The 24,778-nt window shown below is 39.2% G+C and overlaps 1 protein-coding gene across 1 annotated transcript in view; it reads left to right on the top strand.

The window, feature by feature from the left end:
- Thsd7a (thrombospondin type 1 domain containing 7A) overlaps window positions 1-24,778 on the top strand; it is a 438,249-nt gene that overhangs the window by 255,045 nt on the left and 158,426 nt on the right. Inside the window, exons 5-6 of the mRNA NM_001191970.2 lie at window positions 6,676-6,831; window positions 9,393-9,605. Coding sequence (NP_001178899.2) covers window positions 6,676-6,831; window positions 9,393-9,605 — 369 coding nt within the window. The remainder of the gene's footprint in view (window positions 1-6,675; window positions 6,832-9,392; window positions 9,606-24,778) is intronic.

Below are 24,778 nucleotides of genomic sequence, written 5' to 3'. Positions count from 1 at the left end.
ACTATTGATAAGTTATAATAGATAATCTCATCAGAAATAGATTAAAACAAGGACATTTGAAAAAACAGAAATAGTAATGATTTGAGAGAGGAGAGGAAAATGTAAAACAGACCTAGAATGAGCCAGGTTCAGACTATGTGCAGTAGTTATGACAAAAAGCTCTGAACAGAGCAATGCTTGGTAATTTACATTTTCATTTAAATCACTTGAAAAACCCTTACAAGTCCTGCTGTTCAGGCCTCTTTCTAAACCATTAGCCTAAACAGTGTGTCTAAGAGAGGAATTTGGGCATCAGTAGTTTTAAAACATCTCCAGCTGATTCAGTGTACAGCAAGACTAAGAATGTCTGCATCACAGGAAGTGCCATCCAGGGACTCACACAGCAATGCAATTTCTTCCTGGAGTTCTGTGACTTACAGGCCCCCAAAGGATTGTTAGCCTTTACATGGAGACTTAGGACTAGAAACACCTAAAAACCAACACGCTAGAGCTAGTCCTTAGGGATAGTCAAGAACAATGGCTTTAGGGAACTCTCTTTCGTCTCTCTCCCTTTCCTCAGTAGACTATTTTTATTTTTATTTTTTTGTCTGAGATGAGTTTGTACCAGCAAACAGAAAAGGGGGAAGGGATCATCCTTTAGGAAGATTTCCGGCAAGCTGTGAGCTCTGCAGTGCTAAATGGTTTAGAATTTCTAGCCTCATCCCTCTAAGCAGTTGTATTAGGCTGAATACATTATAGATCCAAGGACTCAGTTTATATACTGCGGTAAATAAATATGGGGATTTAGGAAGCCAAAAAATATCTATAAATCTTTCACCAGTAGAAAGAAGCAATAGACCCCCTTAGGGAACTATCTTTGGAGTCTTGTAGCCAAAGACAATGGTAAGCCGTTTTTCACTGGTGTGCATACAGCTGCTCTGAAATGTGTATGGTATTTTCCAATAGGTAAGAGCTTTAAGGAATCCTGTGGCTCAATTTAGCTGCAGTTCTCAAACTGTTTGGAAAGAACAGTGTGAGTATTATTGCATAGGGATCATCTGAAGAACATTTTCAATGTCCCCATCCCTAGATCTTTCCTGGGATGTTTTTTCATCCAACAATAGTGAACCTGTATTTTTGGAATATGATTCCTAGGAGTGTGCTTCTTTCTTTTCTGCTACCGAGAAATTGCCTCGAGTAATAAAAACTGAAAGACTACTGTCGCAAATGTGAGCATGAATCATTAGAATCATGACTGTCTCATGATTTTCTCGCATTTCAAAAAGCTACACTACCATGTGATGGCATTGTCTTAGCAACACTTGTTTATTTTCAAGAAATGCATATTTAGAGTTGAGATGGTTGTAGTGTTTTACTGCAATTTTTTTTTGAAGAAGCCTGTGCCGATTTGACAAACCCAATTGTGAGAGGAGTAAACATTAGCACTTCTCATGCTGCAGCCTAGCAAAGGAGAAACATAGGAGAATGGCATTTTCTGTTGTTGAAAAGTGAAATGTAGTATTTGAATTCAACTGCCAGTTCAGTTGTGAGCTACTGAAGGGGTGGAAACAAAGATACAACAGAAGCCAGATAGGAAGTCAGTATGATTGCTGTATTAACTATGGTATAGAGCAGAGCCCACTGACATACTGGACGGAGGGATGCAGACTCACCTCAGTCCAGGTAGTCAAGTGCAAACAGAAATTAGCCAGTGCCAGTCAGTCATCTCTGTGTGAGATACTTGAACGAAAATCTCTGGTGCTGTTCTTGTCTTGCCTCTCTTTACCATAATTGCTAAGGAAATCCTCCTGCCTCTACATTATATCTTTGTTCTATGCTACTATCAGCCTTGGGACTAAGCTACTTATCCCATGCTGGAAAGACTTTTAACAAATATACCTGTGTGTATCTCTGTCCTCCACAACCGATACTCTATCAACCAAAAGAGCATCGTTTAAAGTATGGGCACATGTCACATTGTTTCTTAAGTCACCTCATTTGTGGAAGTTTCTTCTAGTAGCCCAAGCAGACTGAAATACACTGTCCTTTGAATAGCTGCATTTGAGGTAGATCAACCAGTGTGCCAAGCTGGTTGTAAATCTGGTTTGACTGGGTATTCATTTTTTTTCTCAACACTTACTTTAAGGAGGTCGTACTTCATCAAAATTCTAAATTCTAATGCTCTGTCATTTTATGGATAGCATGCATGTTGCGAGCTGATTATCTTAATTTAAAGTATCTATTAACACCTTGCTCTCAGTTAGGGCCATTATAAGTAGAAATTTGAGTCAATAGGATGTGTTGGAAGATTTCAGTGGGAGTTTTTATGTGTGCTGTTCTACATTGTGTCCTGTTTTAAAGAGGGAAAAGCAGGAAAAATTATATTTTCAGAGGAGCAACAGATGGTACATCTGGGTAGTAGGATTGGGAGGCACTAGTCAAGCTGCTGACAGAATGTGTGAGGTTTAAATACTAACAATGATTGACAGTGCTGTAGAGATGTGTGTTTTGAAGAACTATGTTTGTAAGTGTTCTTTTTATGAAACAGGGTCAGTGAGAAAAAAAAATACCTTCTTTTGTTTTTATAAGTACTTAAATATATTGTACAATTCTGTCTCATGAATCAGGACATGACCACAGCTACTTGCTGCGGCTTTTCTATTGACTTTTCCCCAAAATGAACAATGGAAATGGGAAAAAAACACCCCATGGGTACTTCAAGTAAAGGAAGAGGTTAGCCAGAGGCTAGGTCCTTAAAGACATTTTTATTTTCTCAGAGGATAATGCCACAGTGTTGAAAGAATCGGACAGACCAAGGTAAGAGACAACTCCTGTATGACGGAAGAGCGTGTGAGAAGTAGGAAAGGACCAGTTTCATCTAGCATTCCAGCTCTCCAGCGAAGGCTGAAGCCAAGGGGACCAAGGAGTCCTAACTGGGATGCTCTCCGTCTGATAGTTGGGGATGTCATTCTTCTGGGGCTGCCTTGTGGTAGTCGAGCAGCAGCAGCGTGGTCTTGCTCTTCCGTAGAGTCAGACATCCTCTTCTACCTTTAAAGACACCATTGTTAACCTATAATAATCCAAAGGTTAAAGCAGGACAATTCCCAGAGTTCAAGTTCATCCTGGCTGGCCTGTGATTATAGTATGTGACTTAGTCTTGCAAAACCCAAACAATAAATACAATAAAGTAGCATTCTTGGTGTTGATATGCCAGCTTCTTTGTCACGCACTCTCATTCTCTCCTCCTCCATAATTGTGACATTAAAACTAGAATCTGTAGCTGATAAAGACAGGAAAAGAACATTCTTCTTTAAATCAGGACACAAAACTTCTGTATTGTAATGTTATAGAACAACCATGTATATGTTTTGAAATGTATCCATGATCACTTTCACACTACAGTAGACCAATCAAAAGGCAGATTTTTAAAAATTCAGTAATTCCTAAGAGAATAGCACTCAACTGAATAGCCTAGTATTAAGTACTCTAATGAAACAAGTAATTGAGAAACATTTACAAACACCTGATTTATGATCTCAACACTATTCTAATGGTTATCCTAGCAGCATGAACACTCTCCAAAGAGGAGTCTTTGGTCCACCACAGATAGCTTGAATGAAAATCAAGGCTAATAGATATATGAAATTTGTTTCTTGATCCATTTATCCAGCCTGTGTCCTTTGATTGGAGAATTGAGGCAATTAAATTTAAAGTTGTTTTTGAAAGGTAGCTCTTGATTGCTGTTATTATGTTTTGTTATTGTTGTTTGTGTTCTCAGTGCTACTTTGCATTTCAGTAATTATAGCTTTTTGGCTTTATTTACTTTCTTCTGTCTGTTTGCTATGTCTATTCCTCTCTACAGCCCTGAGTCTTGCTTCCTGTGTTGTACTTACAATGGTTGTTAGGGTATGCTGGATATCAATGTTTTACGGCTCTTTATATCATGGAGCGCTTTTCTATCTTCTTCCATGATGGCAGATTATCTTGCTGGACCAGCAGTTCAGAACTTGGAATGCATTCCTTCAGGCTATCCTGGATTTCATTGAAAAATCAACTGTTAATGCAATTTTCCTTTATATGACTGTGTGTGTGTATGTGTGTGTGTGTGTGTGTGTGTGTGTGTGCACGCATTTGTGCGCACGCACACATATGTATTTCTTTTATAGTTTTCAATACTCTTTCTTTATTCTATATACTTTGAGTTATAACTATGGTGTGCTGTAGATAGTTTCCTTTCTGCTGTTTTCCGTTTGGTGTAGAGTGTGCCTCTTTGTATTTGTATAACTGTATCTTTTCTTAGTTTACGTACGTCTTCTATAATTTTGCTCAAGATCTGCTTTGTGCCATTGATCTAGGATTCTTCTCTTTCATTTATTCCTAGAAGTCAAAGTCCTGGTCCTTTCATGGTATCCCACGCTTCCTTCACATTCCTTTCCTTCATAGATTTTTTTTAAATTTCAGGTAGATTTTTAAAAATATGTTTTAAAATTAATTAATTATTTATTTACATCCCAAAGGTTGTCCCTTGCTCCCAGTTCCTTCTCCCACAATTCTTTACCCCATCCCTATCCCCTTTGCCACTGAGAGGCACCCCTATTCCTTGGGACATTAAGTCTCTATAGGATTCCTCTCCCACTGAAGGTAGGCAAAGCAATCAGTCCTCTGCTACATATATGCTATGGGCCTTGGAACAGCCCAAGTATGCTTTTTTTTTTTTTTTTTTGAAAAAAGAGACCATGTATTTGAAAGAGAGAAAGGAGACACTTATGGGACAGGTCAAAGAGAAGAAAAAGGAAGAAGATGAAATAATTATATTATAATATCAAAAGAATGCAATTTTAACATCTTTAACGTTTTCAAGTTTTTGTATAAAATAAATTTATTAGGCTTATTTTTCTCAGAATTATATGACTAGTACACTTCATCTTTAGAAGCTATTATTTTCAATATTATGTAATAGTCCTAAGGTTTCAGAGGCTTTTTTTTTCTCCATAACTTTAAGGGGGATGATGGATACGCTGTTAAGTTCTCTGTGAAATAAAAGATCTAGTTTAAAGTTTTTTCGTGTGAAATATTTTCAAACAAGGATTTTCATTCTCAGTGACTTGGACTTCATAACACACACTTTTCTGTATATTGATCTCCTCAAAAAGATTCAGTTTCCGCAAAATATGCATCATTACTGTCTAGAATTTTTATATCCTGAGAAATGAAGCACTTATTCCTTTGTTTTCTACCACTGACATGCTGAACACCTTCCCTGTTAGAAAGCAATAAAATCTATCATCCTTGGCTTTGGCTGCTATTATAATACACTTACAACTTGCCTAAAGTTGAGCAAGAATTTTTTTCTGTGCTTCATATTGACCAAAGCTAAAGTGCCTGTCAATCATTTCCACTGTAGTGTGTGCAGGGAATGGAAGAGTAAGCACTTCTGGAACAAAACAAAACAAAACAAAAAAAACAAAAATAAAGTGCGACATATTTTTCTGAACATCTGGTGTAGTCATGAGAGGAGTCATGTAGCCTAGAGAATTCATTTCCTTTAGATGTCTTCCTATGTACAGAAACTTCTGCAGCACAAAAGTACTTATAACCTTTCTTACAGCTTTTAAACACATGTCCATTTTCAGTGCTTTTATTTAAAAGTTAGATATATAGATTAAATTATTTTAGTTCCATATGAGTATCTAGATGCAATCATACATAGAAACTCAACAGCATTCCCCCACAGGAATGAAAAATACACAGCACCTCTTATTTATGTTCTGTAGTCTACAAGTGTGGGCTATCCACATTCCCAGAGTTATTTTCTAAAAGGAAGATGCAGCCAAAATATTTTTTAAACAAAGGTAATTATATCTGTTAATGGAAAGCAATCAGTGATGGAGGAATAGATGATGGATAATAAACACATAGATAATCTTCTGTCTATAGAGCTTTTTATATCTTCCTGGATCATTCATCCTAACCAGTCAGTATGCTGAATATGTCATCGCATTAACTATTGAATATATGTGTATACAAAAATAATCAGTAGTCATCAGAAACATGGAAAAATAAACAAACCAAAGGGCATACAACTCATACTTCATTGACCAACCTATGAGTGAGCACAAACAATTGTAAGTTGGATTCCTTAGCAGATATCCATATAATAGGGTGGGCACAATATATGCACGTCATTGGATTATTCTTGAATCTGGGAATAAAGAGTCACACAGTTTGATCATCTTTCCCTATACATCCAAATGGCACTTATCAAACCAGTAGAGCAAAGTGGACAGGATTTTATTCTACCAGAAGTCCCTCAATGTTTTGTTTTTTGTTGTTGTTGTTGTTGTTGTTTGTTTGTTTGTTTAGTAAAGGTATGTCTTCTTCCTGCCATGCCCAGTGCTCTAAGGCAGCATTCTGTCTAGAATTTGACTATAGCTGTTCAGGGTTCATCTGAAGGATTATTTTGCTAAGTAGGAGAGATACATTCAGTTTACTAACTTCATGGCCCAAGCAATGTATCAGACATCTAATCCAGTTTTGTTTGACGATGCCTTTACTCTTGGGATGTAGCAAAGAAATCTTAAGCTAATGGCTCGGTCACACATTCTCTCCTCTGTTTACACATAAGATTCATGTTGTTGAGCATAACATCTGTTTTTGCCTTGTTCTTAAGCAATATCTATATTTTTCTCCAAACAGCTTCAAAACCAGTGGACTCAAAATTATGCACTGGTCCTGTTCCTAACACCACACAGTTGTGCCACGTTCCTTGTCCAATTGAATGTGAGGTTTCACCTTGGTCTGCCTGGGGACCATGTACTTATGAAAATTGTAATGACCAGCAAGGCAAAAAAGGTATGTAATGTTGACATGACCTGTTTAGAATACCTGCCATTGAGGCAACTTTGTAAGTCTCATGTATTCTATCAAAACTACCATAACTTTATATGAACAATGGTCATGTTATATTTGGGAAATATTGTTTTCTTAACAGTCATTCACTCCCTCTCGCTCCTGTATCACAAAGGTCTGTGAGCTGGGGGAAGACGGCTTAGGACTGAGCATCTATCATTCTCTTTTTCTGTACTTTGACCTGCTGTGAGTGTTTTTGTCAATCATTATTCTCTGCAGAAGCTTCTCTGTTGAGAATTTAGAGATTCCTTATTCTCTTATGTGTAATGATAAGTCACTAGGAGTTGTTTTAATATTATGTCCACTTAGCAGAAGAGCAGTTTCAGGTTTTTCCCTAAGGCCTAGGTTCTTCATTGTTTCAGATTCCTGGACCTGGTGACTTGTCAAGTATGGCGTCCAGTTTGTGGAATTAGCCTGAAATCCAGTCAGAAAGTGGTTGGCTACTCCTGTGATATCCATGCTACTATGGACAGTAGATAGATATGTCTTGTAAGGCTAGTCATTACTTTAGCTTTCAGGGTTCACATAAGGTAAAATAAATGTTACTAATTATTTTTGGGTCCTTTGCATAGTACCTTCTAGCTCTAAGAAAGTTTAAATAGGGTTAAACCTTCCAGGTTGATATAAGCTTAGATTTTTCCACGTTCCCTGATTCACTTACATAGTGGTGTCTTTACCAAAAATGTTTTGCCATCAAGTTCTGCATGATACCCAAGAGCACTGGTAATAACCTGTAATGTTTGAAAGTCTATAGGACTCAGTGACCAAAAACTTTGAAAGAAATAAAGAAATAACCTTAACCTATTCCTGTATTCCTATGCTTGGGCTTGCTTTTTTTTTTTTTTTTTTTTGTCTTTTATGGTAGCATGTGGTGCTGTCTAGTTGGAATACCCTTCCATTATAAGAACATCAGTTAAATTTTTTTTAAGATTTATTTATTTTGTGTATGTGAATATACACATGCTCTCTTCAGACACACCAGAAGAGGGCATCAGATCCCATTACAGATGGTTGTGAGCCACCATGTGGTTGCTGGGAATTGAACTCAGGACCTCTGGAAGAGCAGTCAGTGCTCTTAACCGCTGAGCCATCTCTCCAGCCCATAAACTCTTTTAATATATGAATGTATATATGTATTTTTAAAGAATGGTACATTACTTGGTTACCATGTGACTTTTTCAAAAGGTCTTTGGGTTCATCTATTCCTCCTCTAATCTCTGCATATCCTTTCCATTCCTTCCAACATTTAATCCTTGATTCTAGGTGAAGTAACCCAGATTCAGAAAAACAAATGTGGCATTTTTTCCTCTCACTTTTGGGTGTTAGATTGGAATCATATGTGAATGTATGTTTGCCTATCATAAAGATTGGAAAATTAATAAAGGACCATGGCCAGTGGAAGGGAGCTTTAAAAAGCAAGAGACAACGAATGTGGTGTGGAGAAAGGCAGTGGTATAAAGGGGGAGGGGTGTTGTAAATGTTGCTGTGCTTCCTCAGATGAAGGGATGAGATGAGAGCCACACCCAAGGTGTGTCAATACTTGGGCTGAGAATGAGGTTTATTTCTTTCTTCTAACTATTCCTAGATATAGACCTAGAAGCTTCTAGGATCCATACAATCTAATCTTCCAAGCTGGCCGAGTTAGTTCAGCTTCTCAGCTTTTACTGAATTGTTCTGCTTGAACTCATATTAAGTTTGGCAATGTATTCTAATATTCTGGCTCCTTCTCACTCTCTGTCTTGCTCTGTCTTCACCTGTGTCTAGCTTGTTCTCTCTGCAACCCTTCTTTTTCAAACTGTCCTGGTAAAATTGCCTCTGTCACACCTCATCTCATTCTCTCTCTCTCTCTCTCGTTCTCTCTCTCTCTTTCTCTCTCTCTCTCCCTTTTCTTTTGCTGTTCTCATGTGAGTTGGGAGTGACTTTGTCAAATCATTCTCTGATTTGTCCCTTTGACTGCCCCTCAATTAGATGTCACTTTCAAATGTGGCTGTTTTGTTTTAGAAATTAATCTTACCTTCATTGTCAGGAATTAAAGATGTACAATAAAGGCATGTTTGTATACAAACCAGATCATACTGTAATCCAAGGTGTGTCTGTATTCTGACCAAGTCATCTAGGACTAGAAGTTTTTCAGATATGATCCCTTGTCACAACAGCCATGTTGCTGGATTAGAAGTCCTCTGTGTGGTATAATTGAACCATAAACTATTTGCACTCTTCTTGACCCTTCCTTCCGCTCTTCCTTCCTTCCTTCCTTCCTTCCTTCCTTCCTTCCTTCCTTCCTTCCTCCCTCCCTTCCTTCCTTCCTTCCTTTTTTTTCTTGCAATAAATGTCTCATGGCTCATATTAAGTTTAAATTTGGGAATATATACACTGGTTTTTAATTTGCACATAACTTCTACCCTCTACTTTTGTCCAGCCTTCACTCTGGGGTTTAAATCATCATTCTGAAATATTAAAACTATGGCATTAACAGTACATCTTTTCATTCCCCAATGACTCAGGATTCAAATTAAGGAAGCGGCGCATTACTAATGAGCCTACTGGAGGTTCTGGGGCAACTGGAAACTGCCCTCACTTATTGGAAGCCATTCCCTGTGAAGAGCCATCCTGCTATGACTGGAAATCGGTGAGACTCGGAGACTGTGAACCAGATAATGGAAAAGCCTGTGGGCCCGGCACTCAAGTTCAAGAGGTTGTATGCATCAACAGTGATGGTAAGACGCATGCTTCAGCACAGTTCAGGGAAAAGCTACTCAATCTGGAGGATGTGATTTTACCTTATGTTAAAAGCAAATCTCTGTCTCTCTCTCTGTCTCTCTCTGTCTCTCTCTGTCTCTCTCTGTCTCTCTCTGTCTCTCTCTCTCTCTCTCTCTCTCTCTCTCTCTGTCTGTCTGTCTCTCATGCATTGTTGTTGAGTACAGAGATTAACTACCCAGAATATTGATTTTATTTTGTGATTTTATTAATAATATTTAATTATATATATATGTATATTTGTTATTCATTGTTTAAATTTTGTCAGGTCATGGTCTGCACATTTACTCCTCAGCAGTCTTTCTCCTCTTCTCTCCAGCCGTCAGTCTCCTTGGCTCACCTACGCTGCCTCATTCCTCAAATAGACACCTCAAATAGACATATAATTTATAGACATTGATCTCTATAAAAAGTTAGAAATCACAAATAAGATAAAACATGTGATATTTGTCTTCCTGTGATTGTCATAATTCACACAACACAATTATCTTCAGTTGTTACATTTTCATAAAAACAGTATAATTCTAGTATTCTTCATGGATGAGAAGTTCCATTGTGTAACTCCTGAATCTTCTTAGCGCATTCCACTGTGGATAAACAGAGTCCTTTTCACTTTGGTTTTTTTTTTTTTTTTTTGTATTTAATTCCTATTTTATTGTTTTTTTGGATGAGAGTGTTCTAAATAAAACCAAACTTCCATTGTCATTCACTATGTCTCTGTAATCTTTCATGTAGTCCATGGATAGCAATTACACTGCAGCCCACGTTTCTCCTACAATGAACTGGAATTCCTTTATACCACCTGTGAGACCATGGCTCCCTTTCAATTGCTGGCATTAATTGTTTAAACAGAACAAACTTAAAATTCCTTTTTGATTTAATATAAATGTTAAACTAATTCATATACTATTGCCACCAATCATAGGATGTTGTGATAATTGCAGCCATTATACTAAATATCATTTATTAATTATTCTCATCTTTTTCTCCTTTTTCCCCCTTTTTTATTGGATATTTTATTTATTTACATTTCAAATGTTATCCCTTTTCCCAGTTTCACCACTGGAAACCCCTAGGTCATCCTCCTTCACCCTGCTTCTAAGAGGGTGTTTCCCCCCTCACCCACCCACTTCTGCCTCCCCATCCTGACATTCCCTTACACTGGGGCATTGAGCATTCACAGGACCAAGGGCCTCTCCTCCCACTGATGTCCGTCAAGGCCATGCTCTGATATAGATGCAGCTGGAGCCATGAGTCCCTCCACATGTACTCTTTGGTTGGTGGTTTAGTCTCTGGGAGCTCTCAGGGGTCTGGTTGTTTGATATTGTTGTTCTTCCTATGTGGTTGGAAACACCTTCAATTCTTTCAGTCTTTTCTCTAACTCCTCCATTGGGAATGCCATGCTTAGTCCAATGGTTGGCTGGGAGTATTGGCTTCTGTATTTGTCAGGCTCTGGCAGCCTCTCAGGAGACAGCTATATCAAGCTCCTGTCAGCAAGCACTTCTTAGCATCTGCCATAGTATCTGAATTTGGTGTTTGTATCTGGAACAGATCCCCAAGTGGGGCAGTCTCTGGATGGCCTTTTCTTCAGTCTCCGCAGCACACTTTATATCCGTATTTCCTCCCTTGAGTATTTTGTTCTCCCTCCTAAGAGAAACATCTAGACTTTGGTCTTCCTTCTTGAGCTTTATGTGGTCTGTAAATTATATCTTGGATACGCTGAGATTTTGGGCCATTATCCACTTATCAGTGAGTGCATACCATGTATGCTCTTTTGTGACTGGGTTACCTTACTCAGGATGATATTTTCTTTTTTTTTTTTTCTTTTTCTTTTTTTCAGAGCTGGGGATCGAACCCAGGACCTTGCGCTTTCTAGGCAAGCGCTCTACCACTGAGCTAAATCCCCAACCCAGGATGATATTTTCTAACTCCATCCATTTGTCAGAGAATTTCATGAAGTCATTGTTTTTAATAGTTGAGTAGTACTCCATTGTGTAAATGTACCACAGTTTTTGTATCTTAATCGCTGTTTTTATATTCTACAACTTTAAAACACAACCTTCTTCCATTGGGCATTTCCCCTGCTTCTATTCTTATTGTCATAAACTATGTAGCAATTGATTTGCACACCTCTCTGTCAAGAACTGCTAAAAGTTTGGAAATGTCTCTTGTATGAAGGCCTTCAAATTCTCCTGCCCCAAGTTTCACCAATTCTGGCAGAAGACAGGAAGTGCTTGACTCAGGGACAAAGAATTTTATTACTCATGGTGAATGAACACCATGAGAAGGAGCACATTTGCTCGAATTCCCCTTCCTTTAGTCTAGTCTCACGGAAGCACACTGTTGAAGCTCTTGAAGGACACCACACCCTTTGGTCTGCATATGTCCTGAGGATTCTGGAAAGCCTTTCAGGAGTGTATTTACCAATGTGGGACATTGGGAGTCCCTCCATTTATCATTCCATAACTTTCTTGGTTCTGAACAGAAATCAAAACCAGCCGGTGATGACTCCCTCTTTTCAAATCTGTTAACCTTATAACATCCCTGATGCTTTCAGTTAACATTCTTGATTTCTCAGGCGAATAGTCTAATTTTCTCCTGATGTTCAGCTAGCTTAACTATGGGGATTTCATCATTAACTGAAAGCTCAGTATAGACTAAGGTGAAAATTAACTTTTCACATAGAAGAATTATTTCCCAGTATTGATAGCACCCTATAAACTGTACACTTACAGTACTATCTTCAAAATGGAATCCATGTCCACTTTTTCCAGTACTTATTCTTTGGCAATCAGTAGTGAATCTTGTTTTAATGCTCACTTATCAAATGGCTATTCATATTTACTTTCCTTTCATGTGTAGTTGTCACCCAAGATTCCTTCCTTTTCAGTTTCTTTTCTGTGTTTCCATGTGTATATGTATGAACATACATACCAAGACTTGTGGAAGTTCCATAATAATTGTGAGTATCATTCCATAGGCTCAATACCCCTGATTTTTTTTTCAGTTTTTTTTCTCCATCTTTATTAAATTGGGTATTTCTTATTTACATTTCAATTGTTATTCCCTTTCCCGGTTTCCAGCCCAACATCCCCCTAGCCCCTCCCCTTCCCCTTCTCTATGGGTGTTCCCCTCCCCATCCTCCCCCCATTACCGCCCTCCTCCAACAATCCCATTCACTGAGGGTTCAGTCTTGGCAGGACCAAGGGCTTCCCCTTCCACTGGTGCTCTTACTAGGTTATTCATTGCTACCTATGCAGTTGGAGCCCAGGTAGGTAGAAGAGATGGGTGTGTTCAGATACACTAACATTAGCATGAGAATGTTTCAAAGAACACATTTAGAAAAAGAAGGGACAATTTGTAAAGTAATATTATTTCACACACTTGACTCTTAAATGTTAATAAGCAAAAGGGTTGACGGCATGACTCCAGAACTCTTTCATTCCTTCTTGATCTGTCTTAGTGATGTAATTTAGTTTCCGAGCCCCCACACAACAAGGCTTATCACAGCACAGTGGCCTGAAGTCAGTGTCTCCTCCCTTCCAAAGGTGTGGCTGAACGAGTGTAGGGTTTTTGACTACAGAGATCATCAACCACAGTATAACTGTGTATTTTACACTTCATTCTTGTTTAGGAAGGTATCATGTCCGGATGTGATAGCTGATATAAAAAGTGTACATCCTTCCTAAGAATGGTACTTCTGTTTGGGAGACCCTTCTGTGTATGCTCAGCACTTCCTGAGCCACACTCTTGCTGTCACAGTCTAAGCCCTCTTGATGGATCATCTTTAACGGTCCTGCTCACTCTCAAATCCTGTGACTCTGCATCTCAGTGAAGTATGAGCATTGAACCCTAGGGTCCCATGGTCTGACAGTTTATGCTGTCTGCAACGTATGCAGAAGCATCCTGGTGCCTCCTTAGAGGCACTGCAACATCTGGCAGCCGGCATAATTCCCTCCATCCTACTTTCTTCCAGCAAGCAAAATTGTCTCCTCTTGTGGCTCAGTCGCTGTTCAGTAGTAAGAAGAATTCTCTGAGGTGGGAAAAAAAAAACCCATCACTATCACTGAGAAATTAGCCTTTCACCTTTTAAACACAGATTGTCATCCTGTCCGGGGTCTGCAGGAGCCACTCAGGATAACACTGAGTAGAATCTGAGCTGGCCCTGACATTGAACCGTGGAGAAGGAGATTGCTACTTCGGATCTTTCAAGATGAATTTATGTCCTCTGTTTTCTTTTATGGAGCTATAATAAGCTCTGCTGAAACCTAACTTTAACTTTCCCCTGTTCTGCTCTAAAGCACAGAAGAAAAGAAGCAGTGGTTGGCATTCTGATAGTGGCATACAGGAAAAAAAAAACAAAGAAAAAAATAATAACCTTTGCCTCTCAAAGTATGACTGGGAACTCATACCTCAAATGTAATTTAGACTGAGTGTACATTATATGCTTAGTTGTTGACAGTCAAACAGTGATATTTAACTTTCTTTTTGGTACTATTTCTTAATTTCATTTCTCGGTTCAAATACATTTTCTTACACGTTTAAATTGCTAGGAAGGTATTCTAGTCCCGAGTGTTTCAAAGTGGGTATTTTACTGAAGCAAAAATCTCAAACAGAAGTAAATTATCATCAAATTTCTGTCCTCATTTAGCCATCCACAAAATAATCAGATCTCTTGCTTCATGCAAATATCTCAATGGATATTATGAAAACAGAAAATATAAGGGAGGGACCACCTATTTAAATAACCTCTGTGATTAATTTTAATTTTGTCAGCTGAAAAGTTTTAGTATCATAAGTGGTCGGATTTTTTTTCTTTCTTTGGAATATATGTTAAAAACAAAGCTATGTTAGACAAGTCCAATTGTACTACAAAATACTGTTTGTTATGACCGAACACAAATTGATAAGGCATGTGAATTAAACCAGCTAGGAAGTAAGCATATAATGTCCAGTTGTCTATACCTTTCTTTATGAGGACATATCATCTACCAGTACATCGGCCTTGTACACACCATAACCAGTACTCATTTGTCAAAGGTGTAACATCATACTTTGACTGACTTACCTAGACAAGTGTACAAATTTGAGCAAATCTTTAGTATAAATCCAAGCTTTGTACATGACTGACTCATAACTGTACATGAGCAAGCTGGAGCTCTGTAAATACTGCTCCCATTTCATTGTGTGGTCACCTAGTAAGTGCACCAAATGTTGCTTTGTAATTAAATTAGGCCCGAGGAATTAGCATTGATTAGCAGTTCAGACTTTCCCTCTAGGCTGAGACTGCAGCTATAGATTTTGTTTTATAATTGAGTTAAAGTTCAACTAGGGACATGAACATGAATTAGAGACGGTGAATCTGGAAAATATTTAAAAAGTATTTTCTGGTCCCACAGTCCTCACTAATTTCACAACTTTGTTAAGAACACAAAAGCATCTGAGGTATTGGTATGCTTTGTTCTAAAATATTCTTGTGTAGGCTTCCAGAGACCATTAGGGATTCTGCTCCTGTTTTTTAATCCAATTGCCTTGTAAGGAACAGGGTTGGGGAAAGGTTGTGAGAAGGGTCAAGGTTTTATGTAAATTCTCTGGCAAACAGGGACGAATTTCACAGGGAAGAGAGCACAGGACAATCTGAGAAGAGATCAAGATTTGATGTGTGATCCAGACTGAAAATCTTGAGTGAACTCAGTGCCCGATCTGTAGCACAATTAGATGCCCTTCTTCATGTGTAGGAAAAGGCATCACCTAAGAGGGTATGATAACTTTGAGAATATCAAAATTCCTCCTTTGTTTGTGATACACGTGTATTTTACTTAAATATATAAATTTGATTAACTAAGAGGGTGTTGTTTCCAAATCGGTGGGTTAGAGGCAGAACAAAAGCCACTAAACTGCAGATAAGCACATGGTGGTCTATTTATACCTGTACTTCAAATATGGAGAGGCTGGGAGGAACCTGAAAAGTTTAAACCAGTTTGAGCTATGTAGCAAGTTCCAAACTACCCTGATCTAAGCCTAAGCAATGTCTCAAAATAGCAAATAAATAAAATAAGCAGGAGTTTGGAGAAATTGTATTTGGAGGAATTATAGCATGAACCTATGAGCAAAATATTATTTCATTATTATCCCATGGAAAATGAAGTAAATTGTGGCATCAGTGATTTTTTTCCAGGGCTCTTGTTTCATAATGTTGACATTATTCCACATGAGTGACCCAAATGTAGTGTTCTTGCTTAATCTTTTATAAACTGTTAAAACTAAGGAGCAGGGTAGAAGTACTTTTATTCTACAGGTGGAATTGTCTTCTCAGAGGCTTACTGACAAGTACGCTCAACCTTTCTAGTTCTTTCTGAACCCTGGCTGGTTCAACTCAGCTGTTGTGGCTCAAACAACTCTCTAAGCTAAAACACTCAAACTGGCTTCTCTCAGACTCTGACTGAATTGATCTGTTTGTCTTCAACTAACTGTCAATCTGTTCTAATCTGGCTCCTTCTCATTCTTTGGCTTGTTTTGTCTACCTGCACTGACTCCTCCCCTAGCTCACCCCCAACACCCAATCTCTGTACTGCTCCCTTAAGTAGCCTGTCTTTCCTATGCTATTCTTGTATGAATTGGGCATATCCTATCTCTGATTCATTCTGTCAAATCTTTCTCTGATTGGTTATTTTATCTGCTCCTCAATTAGATAGACATCATTTTCAATCATGATGATTCCTTTTATAAAATTATCTTACCTTGAATTGTCAGGTATTAAAGGATTAAAGACTCAGGATGTGTCTGTATACCAGCCAGACCATATTGTAATCCAAGGCACATCTTTATCCCATCCAGATCATATAGAACAAGAAGGTCTCTGGATATGATCCTAGAGCAGCCATCTTGTTGGATTAAAATTCCTCTACACATCAGTTTCAAATGCTGGTGAATTTGTTGCTGTCATTCTTAATTTACTCTTATTAGTAAATTATATTTGATTAATGATGCACAATCCACTCTCATAACTGAGTCATAATTGTAGGAAGTCAAGAAGTATATTTGTGAGTCTAGGCTGCTGAGGTACACCCCAGCCCTATGCGTTGTTTCTTTAAGAATATTGTCTTACAGTTGTATAAGAAAAGTTTGTCAGTGGGCTTCCTTGCTTCACAGCCACTACTGATGCAGTTGTGAGCACAGGGAGAATCACTTACTAGGATTTGACAGTGTTTGCTTTATCATCCTTGAATGGAATGACTATTTCACCCAAAGACTCAGTGCCGTAGCCCCCTGACTCCATTTTCAAAATGCTGAAGAAAGTCTCTGGTGTGTATATAAAAATGACCAGCAGTCTCAATTAACCTGGACCCCTGAGATCTCTCAGACACTGAATCACCAAGCAGGCAGCACGCACCAGCTGAGATGAGGCCTCCAACACAGATACAGCAGAGCGCTGCCTGGTCTAGGTTCAGTCAGAGAAGATGCCCCTAACCCTCAAGAGACTGGAGGCCCCAGGGAGTTTAGAGGTCGAATGGGATGGGTGGGGACATTCTTGTGAAGACAGGTGCTAGGGAGAGGTATGGTATGTGGAAAAGTCAGAACTTGGACCAGGAGAGGAATACAATCTAGAGTGTTTAAAAAAAAAAGAAGAAGAAAACTACTTCCATGGGCTTGAGCACTTGATCTCTATTTGGTGGATATGTTTGGTGAGATTGTAGCCTGTTTAGAGATGAAACAAAGCTAAAGGAAGAGAAGCAGTGGGGACCAGCTTTGAGGTTTCTTCTCAGGCTCTGCCGTCTAGCCTTTCTTGGCTTCCTCTTCTGCCAAGGTGTAAGGTGGTGAGGAGTCTCATCTGCATACCCTACCACCATCCTTTATTTTATTTAAGAGTGGAAATAGTATACAGCCATCCAATTAGACAAGATGGATGAAGCAAAGAAGTGCAGGCCGACAGGAGCCGGATGTAGATCTCTCCTGAGAGACAGAGCCAGAATACAGCAAATACAGAGGCGAATGCCAGCAGCAAACCACTGAACTGAGAACGGGACCCCCGTTGAAGGAATCAGAGAAAGAACTGGAAGAGCTTGAAGGGGCTCGAGACCCCTTATGTACAACAATGCCAAGCAACCAGAGCTTCCAGGACTAAGCCACTACCTAAAGACTATACATGGACTGACGGTGGGCTCTGACCTCATAGGTAGCAATGAATATCCTAGTAAGAGCACCAGTGGAAGGGGAAGCCCTGGGTCCTGCTAAGACTGAACCCCCAGTGAACTAGACTGTTGGGGGGAGGGTGGCAATGGGGGGAGGATGGGGAGGGGAACACCCATAAAGAAGGGGAGGGAGGAGGGGGATGTTTGCCCGGAAACCGGGAAAGGGAATAACACTCGAAATGTATATAAGAAATACTGAAATTAATTAAAAGAATGGAAATAGTAACTATTAGGGTTGAAAGTAATAGTTTGTTGGAGTTAGTGTGATCCAAACATCAACAGTGAAAATGCTGCTTGTTTGGGGAACTATTTCGATTTAACATTAAAAGTATCATTAACTAAAATGCCTACACGAGACTTTATAATTTTTATCAGTGACCTGGCCAGTAACTGCTTAATCTTCCCCCTGTAACTGGATGTGTGCTTATTCCCATCTAAGTAGAGGGAAGGGAAGACGCAATATTTTCTCTGAGTACTGCATACCATTCTTCATTAATCCTATATAGTTAGTAACAAGAGGAATACTAGCATAAACCGTTTCATTATCTTGAGGTAAACACAAGAATGAACATCTAACTACTGAACATTTTTGCCTCTCGATAGTAGGACCCAGGGTGGAACAGATGAGACAATATACTATTTTATTTTAAACATCCAAAAACTATTGTATACAAACTGAAAATGATTAACATTGCACCAATTTATTCATGTGTACACACTTATTTAAAATTGTTTGGATGGAATACATACTAGTTGGAGGGACAAAAATTGACCAAGGTTTCTATGAATAAAAATGCTAGAGATCAGGGTCCAAAATAATAGTTTAATTGACTCAGAAGCACCATGGGTTCTTCTAGAATTGAGTTGATCAAAAGAATAGGATGTCTTGAGTTTATTTAGAGCATCTTCAAAGAAAAAAAACAGTATGAGAATAAGAATAAATAAGTAAAGTAGAAAAGGTATCACAGTCAATTCTTTTTATTGGTTATTTTATAGTTTTACACTTCAAATGTTATCCCCCTTACCTGTTTCCACTACAAAAACCCCCTATTCCCTCTGACTTCTATCTCTGCCTCTATGAGGGTGCTCCACCACCCACCCTCCCACCCACTCCTGCCTCACCACCCTAACATTCTCCCTCGCTGGGACATTGAGCCTCCACAGGACCAAAGGCCTCCCCATTGATGCCAGACAAGGCCATTATGTTGTTGTAAAAATATAAAAATAAAAAAGAGTAGTTGTCTTTTATCCTGCTAGGTTCGCACAGCAGTGCCCAAGATATCTGCTAGATATCTTGGCGGAAACACATCCCAAATTCACGGTGGCCCAGACCAGTTGCCCCACACTCCATTACATTACTTAAATCTACACATTAAAGAACACACAACACAATAATCTTTGACCCAATTGGTAAGATATAATTGCCCACTTAAACATACAAAGCCCGGTACCATCCATCCCTTAGGAACATTGATAACAACCTGTAAATACACAGAGCAGAATCTTAACATCACCTGCCATGGCTTCTCCCCTCTCTCAGTCTCCTGTCTCCTCCTCTCTCTCCTAGTCTCCTCCTCTCTCTCCTAGTCTCCTCCTCCTCCTTTAAACTTCTCTCCTGCCCATCCTTCCTTCTCTTCCAATGACAGGCCTCCTTCTCTCCTGTACCTGCCCCTCACCTGTACTTTACAAATTCAATGGGGAGGTGGTTCTGGTGAAGTCATCTGACTTCTGAGTAGTGACTAGGTTGCTGTCCTTGGGGCAGTGGAGTTAGCATCAAAATACAGATAACTTCAGGGCAAACCACAACACCATCATCTGCTACATATGTAGCTAGAACCGTGGGTGCCTCCAGGTGTACTCTTTGGTTGTTGGTTTAGTCTCTGGGAGCTCTGGGAGTCTAGTTGATTGATATTGTTGTTCTTCCTATGTGCTTGCAAAACCCTTCATCTCCTTCAGTCCTTCCCCTAATTCCTCCATTGAGATCACTGTGTTTAGTCCTATGGTTGGCTGCAAAAATCTCCATCTGTATTGGTTAGGATCTGGCAGAGCCTCCCAGGGAACAACTATAGCAGGCTGTTGCTAGCAAGCACTTCTTGGCATCCACAATAGTGTCTGCATTTGGTGTCTGCCAATGGGATGGTGTGGCAGTCTCTGGATGGCCTTTCCATCAGGCTCTGCTCTACTCTTCATCCCTGTGTTTCATTTAGACAGGATCAATTCTGGGTTAATATTTTTGAGATTAGGTGGGTGGCCCCATCCCTCAATGAGGAGGCCATGCCTAACCTCTGGATATGGTCTCTACAGGTTCTTTTTCCCCTTTGTTGGGTATCTCAGCTAATGTCATACCTATTGGTTCCTGGGGGCCTCTTGCTTTCCTGGCATCTGGGACTTTCTAGTGACTACAACCAGTTCCCCATCCCCCACCACTATACACCTCCATTCAACTTCCTGACCTGCATTTCTCCCCTGTCTCCTCCCATACTTGATCCAGCCCCCTTTTTTCCCTCTTCCTCCTCTCTCCCTCCCAGGTCCCTCCTTCCCTCTATCTCCGATGATTATTTTGTTTCCCCTTCTAGGTAGGACTGAAGCATCCACACTTTGGTCTTCTTTCTTCTTGAGCTTGATATGGTCTGTGAGTTGTAATTCATCAATTCTTACTGCTATGACAAAATACATTAGAGAATAGCTCAAGAGAAATATTTATTTTGGTTTACAGTTTCAGAGGCATCAGGTCCTCATGGTAGGAAGGATATGGTGGAGAAGTGCATCTGTCATCCTGTTGGCCAAGAAATCGAAAGAGAACTCTTAACTAGTTGACTTTTTTTGGCATTCCTTTTCATTTCATCTTGACATCACCCTATAAGACAGTGGTTACCAGACCAATGATGTCTCTTCTCTACTAAGTCCTCTCTGAACTTCGGCCTTCACATATACAATGTTTAGTTTGCCTCTTTGGTGTGTCACATCCAATTAAAGTTGAAAATGATTAACTATTACTGAATAATGTAGATTTATGATTCCTCAAACCATTTCCAGGTTCAATGATCCACTGAGAACCTCAGGCCCAAGTATACAATTGTACCCACAACTGTGTTCAATTGCCACGAACAACAGAAAAGTGCACATGGGGCTAAGTCAGATAGAACCCATGCATAAGCTTCCAGAAGTCCTATCCAGGTAGAGTCATAGAAAGCTTTTGTTTTCTTCATTGATGACTGCCTTCATGAAGCTCACTGGAGTTGGGAGTTCAGGGTAATCTAGGTAACACATATCAATTTCCAGAATTCCCAAAGACAATTAATTATATGTACAATCTAGAGCACACTGTGCCAATCTTTTAAGACCAAGAGGTTCACATATAGTGTAAAGAATAGTAGATCTCTTCAGAAATTCAAATATCCAGACGTAGAACACGATTGATTCACCCTTCTAAATATGAGAATCTAAGGGATAGAGGTATAGGAATGATGCAGAAACTTTTCTGCACAGTGAAATCTGATCTCCGCATTGAATTCCATTTACTGAAACTCATCAGTGTAAATTAAACTTTTAAGACTATAATTATAGAAGGAAAAGAGATGATTTTCCCTATGATGATTTTTGCATCAATCACCTAACCTGGAAGAAAAAACATGGGTCCCACAAGGTATCCTCATTATGCCAAAAGCCATCCTCAGAAAGTGAAGAATGAGACTTTATCAGGAGAATCTGAGGTAGATGAAAAGATCCAATGAAAGAGATTCTAGAAGATCCGCTGTGACCATGGACACAGTCCATTTCAGGAAGAAGATTCTGTGATAAGCAAAAGCACAGAAATATTATCTAAATTGAATGAAACAGAGATGATGAAGAGAATGTCTTCTAGCCTTAAATGGACTGGTCATGGGGATGTAGTATCTGATCCCATATTAGCAGAACAGTTCAGTAGTTCATTTTGGCTGACAGGTGTGTGACTGTCCCTGCATAATAGCAGCATTAAAACAAGCTCATTTGTTCTTCAAGATAAAATAGGAAAATTTCATGTTACATCTGTCAGAGTAACGTAGGCGATTTGATAGTAGTAAGTGATGATAAGAGATGAGTCCAGAAGCAAATGCATCAGGAAAAACTCAAAAGAAGACAGACAAAAAACTTCAGGCAGGCCAGAGCTAATTACAACTATTAATTTGGCATGGAAGAGGTGACTGATTCCTTTAGGTCATTATTAATAGTAGCCCTTTAGCTTTCAAGAGAGTCTGGGTTACTGGATTCCTCTCTGGAATTTAAATAATTCTATTTTATTTTTAGAGGTTAAGGAAACTTTTAGAGGGTTACAATCCTGAACATTCAGGCAAGCATTTAGATGATTGTTTTTAAATGTTAGAATAACTTTCAGGTCTTAGATTAAAAATTATATTCATAAATGTTTTGTTTCTTTCTGTCACAGAAAATCCTTTTGCTTTACATTTTATCAAAATCATTACCAATGATAGGCAAGAGTATCATGATATACAAGAATGAGAGACAGGCCAGTAATTAACTAAAATTTATCTAAGGTGCACTTACTTATGTAACTTTGGTGAGAACTCCGAGTTGAGACTAATGTACTTTTCTACACAGCTAGCTGATAATGCTATTTCTCCATTCGATCCATCATTTACTGGCACTGAAATCAATTTATCACAAATTATATGGCCATTATATGGAAAAGCTGATCTTGTAAATGCAAGTACCCCATCTCTAACCAAATTGTACCTCCATAATTTAAGTAATAAGTGTACCAAGAAGTTCCCTTACAGAAGAATGCTATGTCATTTCATCTATTTTGAATATAATTAAATTGGGTAGGAGATCTCAGACTTAAACAATTAGGATCAGCTAACACTATTGGTTGGTTGGATTTTTTTTTTTATTTTATAATTGGGCTGAAATTCTTTAATTTACTGAAGATAAAACTCATTGTATCATTTTAGAAAATTTAGGACAACAGGCTATTCGTCAGTGTTGCTGTGTATTAATGACAATTCTAAGATATATATTTTAAAATCTGGTGTCAGTTTTACAAATGTGAGTTATATTTTTATTTGCTTTTTTTCTTTCATTTTTATTAAATTGGGTATTTCTTATTTACATTTCAAATGTTATTCCCTTTCTCAGTTTCCTGTCCATCAGCCCCCTAACCTCTCTCCCTCCCCTTCTATATGGGTGTTCTCCTCCCCATTCACCCCCCATTACTGCCCCCCCAACAAACCTCTACACTGGGGCTCCAGTCTTGGCAGGACCAAGGGCTTCCCCTGCCACTGGTGCCCCAACCTATGCAGTTGGAGCCCAGGGTCCATGTATAGTCTTTGGGTAGTGGTTTAGTCCCTGAGAGCTCTGGTTGGTTGCCATTGTTGTTCTAATGGGGTTGCAAGCCCCTTCAGCTCTTTCGGTCCTTTCTCTAATTCATCCATCAGGGGTCCTTGCCTCAGTTTAGTGGGTTGCTGCTGGCATTCGCCTCTATATTTGACATGTTCTGGCTCTGTCTCTCAGGAGAGTTTTTATATGCTTTTAACAAAAGTTAATTTCCTTTGTAAAAAAAAATAGAACTGAGCCAATGGACTTTGAAATACAATGTTGTAGCTAACAGGAGAAACATATGAAGAATTTTTTAAGTAGAGTAAATTAGGCAAAGACTCTCCGTAAAACGTAATATTTCATTATTTATCACCCCGTCACATAAAATCTCCTCTTGACTACTAGCTATTATTCTCAATGCCAAATTCAAGAGAGGACAGAGCCCCACATTGTCATATGCAGTGGTAACAGCCAAAACAGCCATTTTTCTTATATCTGGCCATCTTACACAAAAATAGACAGACTAGAAAAAGTTAAGACAAGAATTTGTTGGTTAAACCTGAGGCATGTTTCTCAGTCCATATTTACCCACCCTCTCCTTTGCTCCTTGGATTATGATAATGTTTCTTCTATCATACCTGTCCCCCTGTGATTTCACTGACTCAGCTAACAAGCCATTTACTATTTAGCCTCTGGAATTCTTCAAAGGTCAATTTAACACCCCTGCCCTAAATCATGTGATCAAAAGTGTCTTAAGGCTAATCAGACCAAGGGAATTGTGAACATTGCATATTTTGATGGGAGGTACTCATTTGAATTAGTGGTCACCACAGACAGCTTGCTCTGTTTTCTACAAACTGCCCCTTCCTTAAATGTTGCCTAAATACCTTTTAAAAGCCCATCAAAACAGGCCTCTACAACTTCTTTCTACCAGAAGCCACACTCAACTACTCCTGGCATTTCAAATCCACTGTCTGCCAACATTAAGTTTACTGTCTTTCTTCTCTCTCTCTCTCTCTCTCTCTCTCTCTCTCTCTCTCTCTCTCTCTCTCTCTCTCCTTCCCTCCTTCCCCCTTCCCTCCTTCCTTCTTTCTTTCTTTCTTTCTTTCTTTCTTTCTTTCTTTCTTTCTTTCTTTCTTTCTCTTTCTAATCTTTGATCTTTTTTACATTCCGAACAGTCATTATCCACCCTGCCCCCTCTGGTTTGCCTTCCAACAGTTTCCTATCTCATTCCTTCTCTCTCATCTCTTCATCTCCAAGAGGATATCCCACACACACCGCCACTCCCACACCCCACCAAGCCTCCTTACTCCCTGGAGCCTCAAGTCTCTCACTGGTTAGGTGCATGTTCTCTCACTGAAAGTAGACCAGGCAGTCCTCTACTGTATATGTGCCTCATATTAGCTGGTGTATGCTACCTGGTTGGTGGCCCAGTGTCTGAGAAATCTCAGGGGTCCGGACTGGTGGCTCTCCTCCTTAGCTTCTTCCAGCCTTTCCTTAATTCTACCACAGAGTTCTTCTCTGTTTTTACCAGCCTAGTACTTGTTAACAGAACGGTAATCCTGTTGATAGAGTGAAGATGGGTGACGGATACATAAAGTAGCTAGGGAGACCAGTTCCATGAG

Source organism: Rattus norvegicus, chromosome 4 (genome assembly GCF_036323735.1).
Source record: "Rattus norvegicus strain BN/NHsdMcwi chromosome 4, GRCr8, whole genome shotgun sequence".
Taxonomy (NCBI): domain Eukaryota; kingdom Metazoa; phylum Chordata; class Mammalia; order Rodentia; family Muridae; genus Rattus; species Rattus norvegicus.
This window is presented reverse-complemented; position numbering and strand designations above follow the sequence as displayed.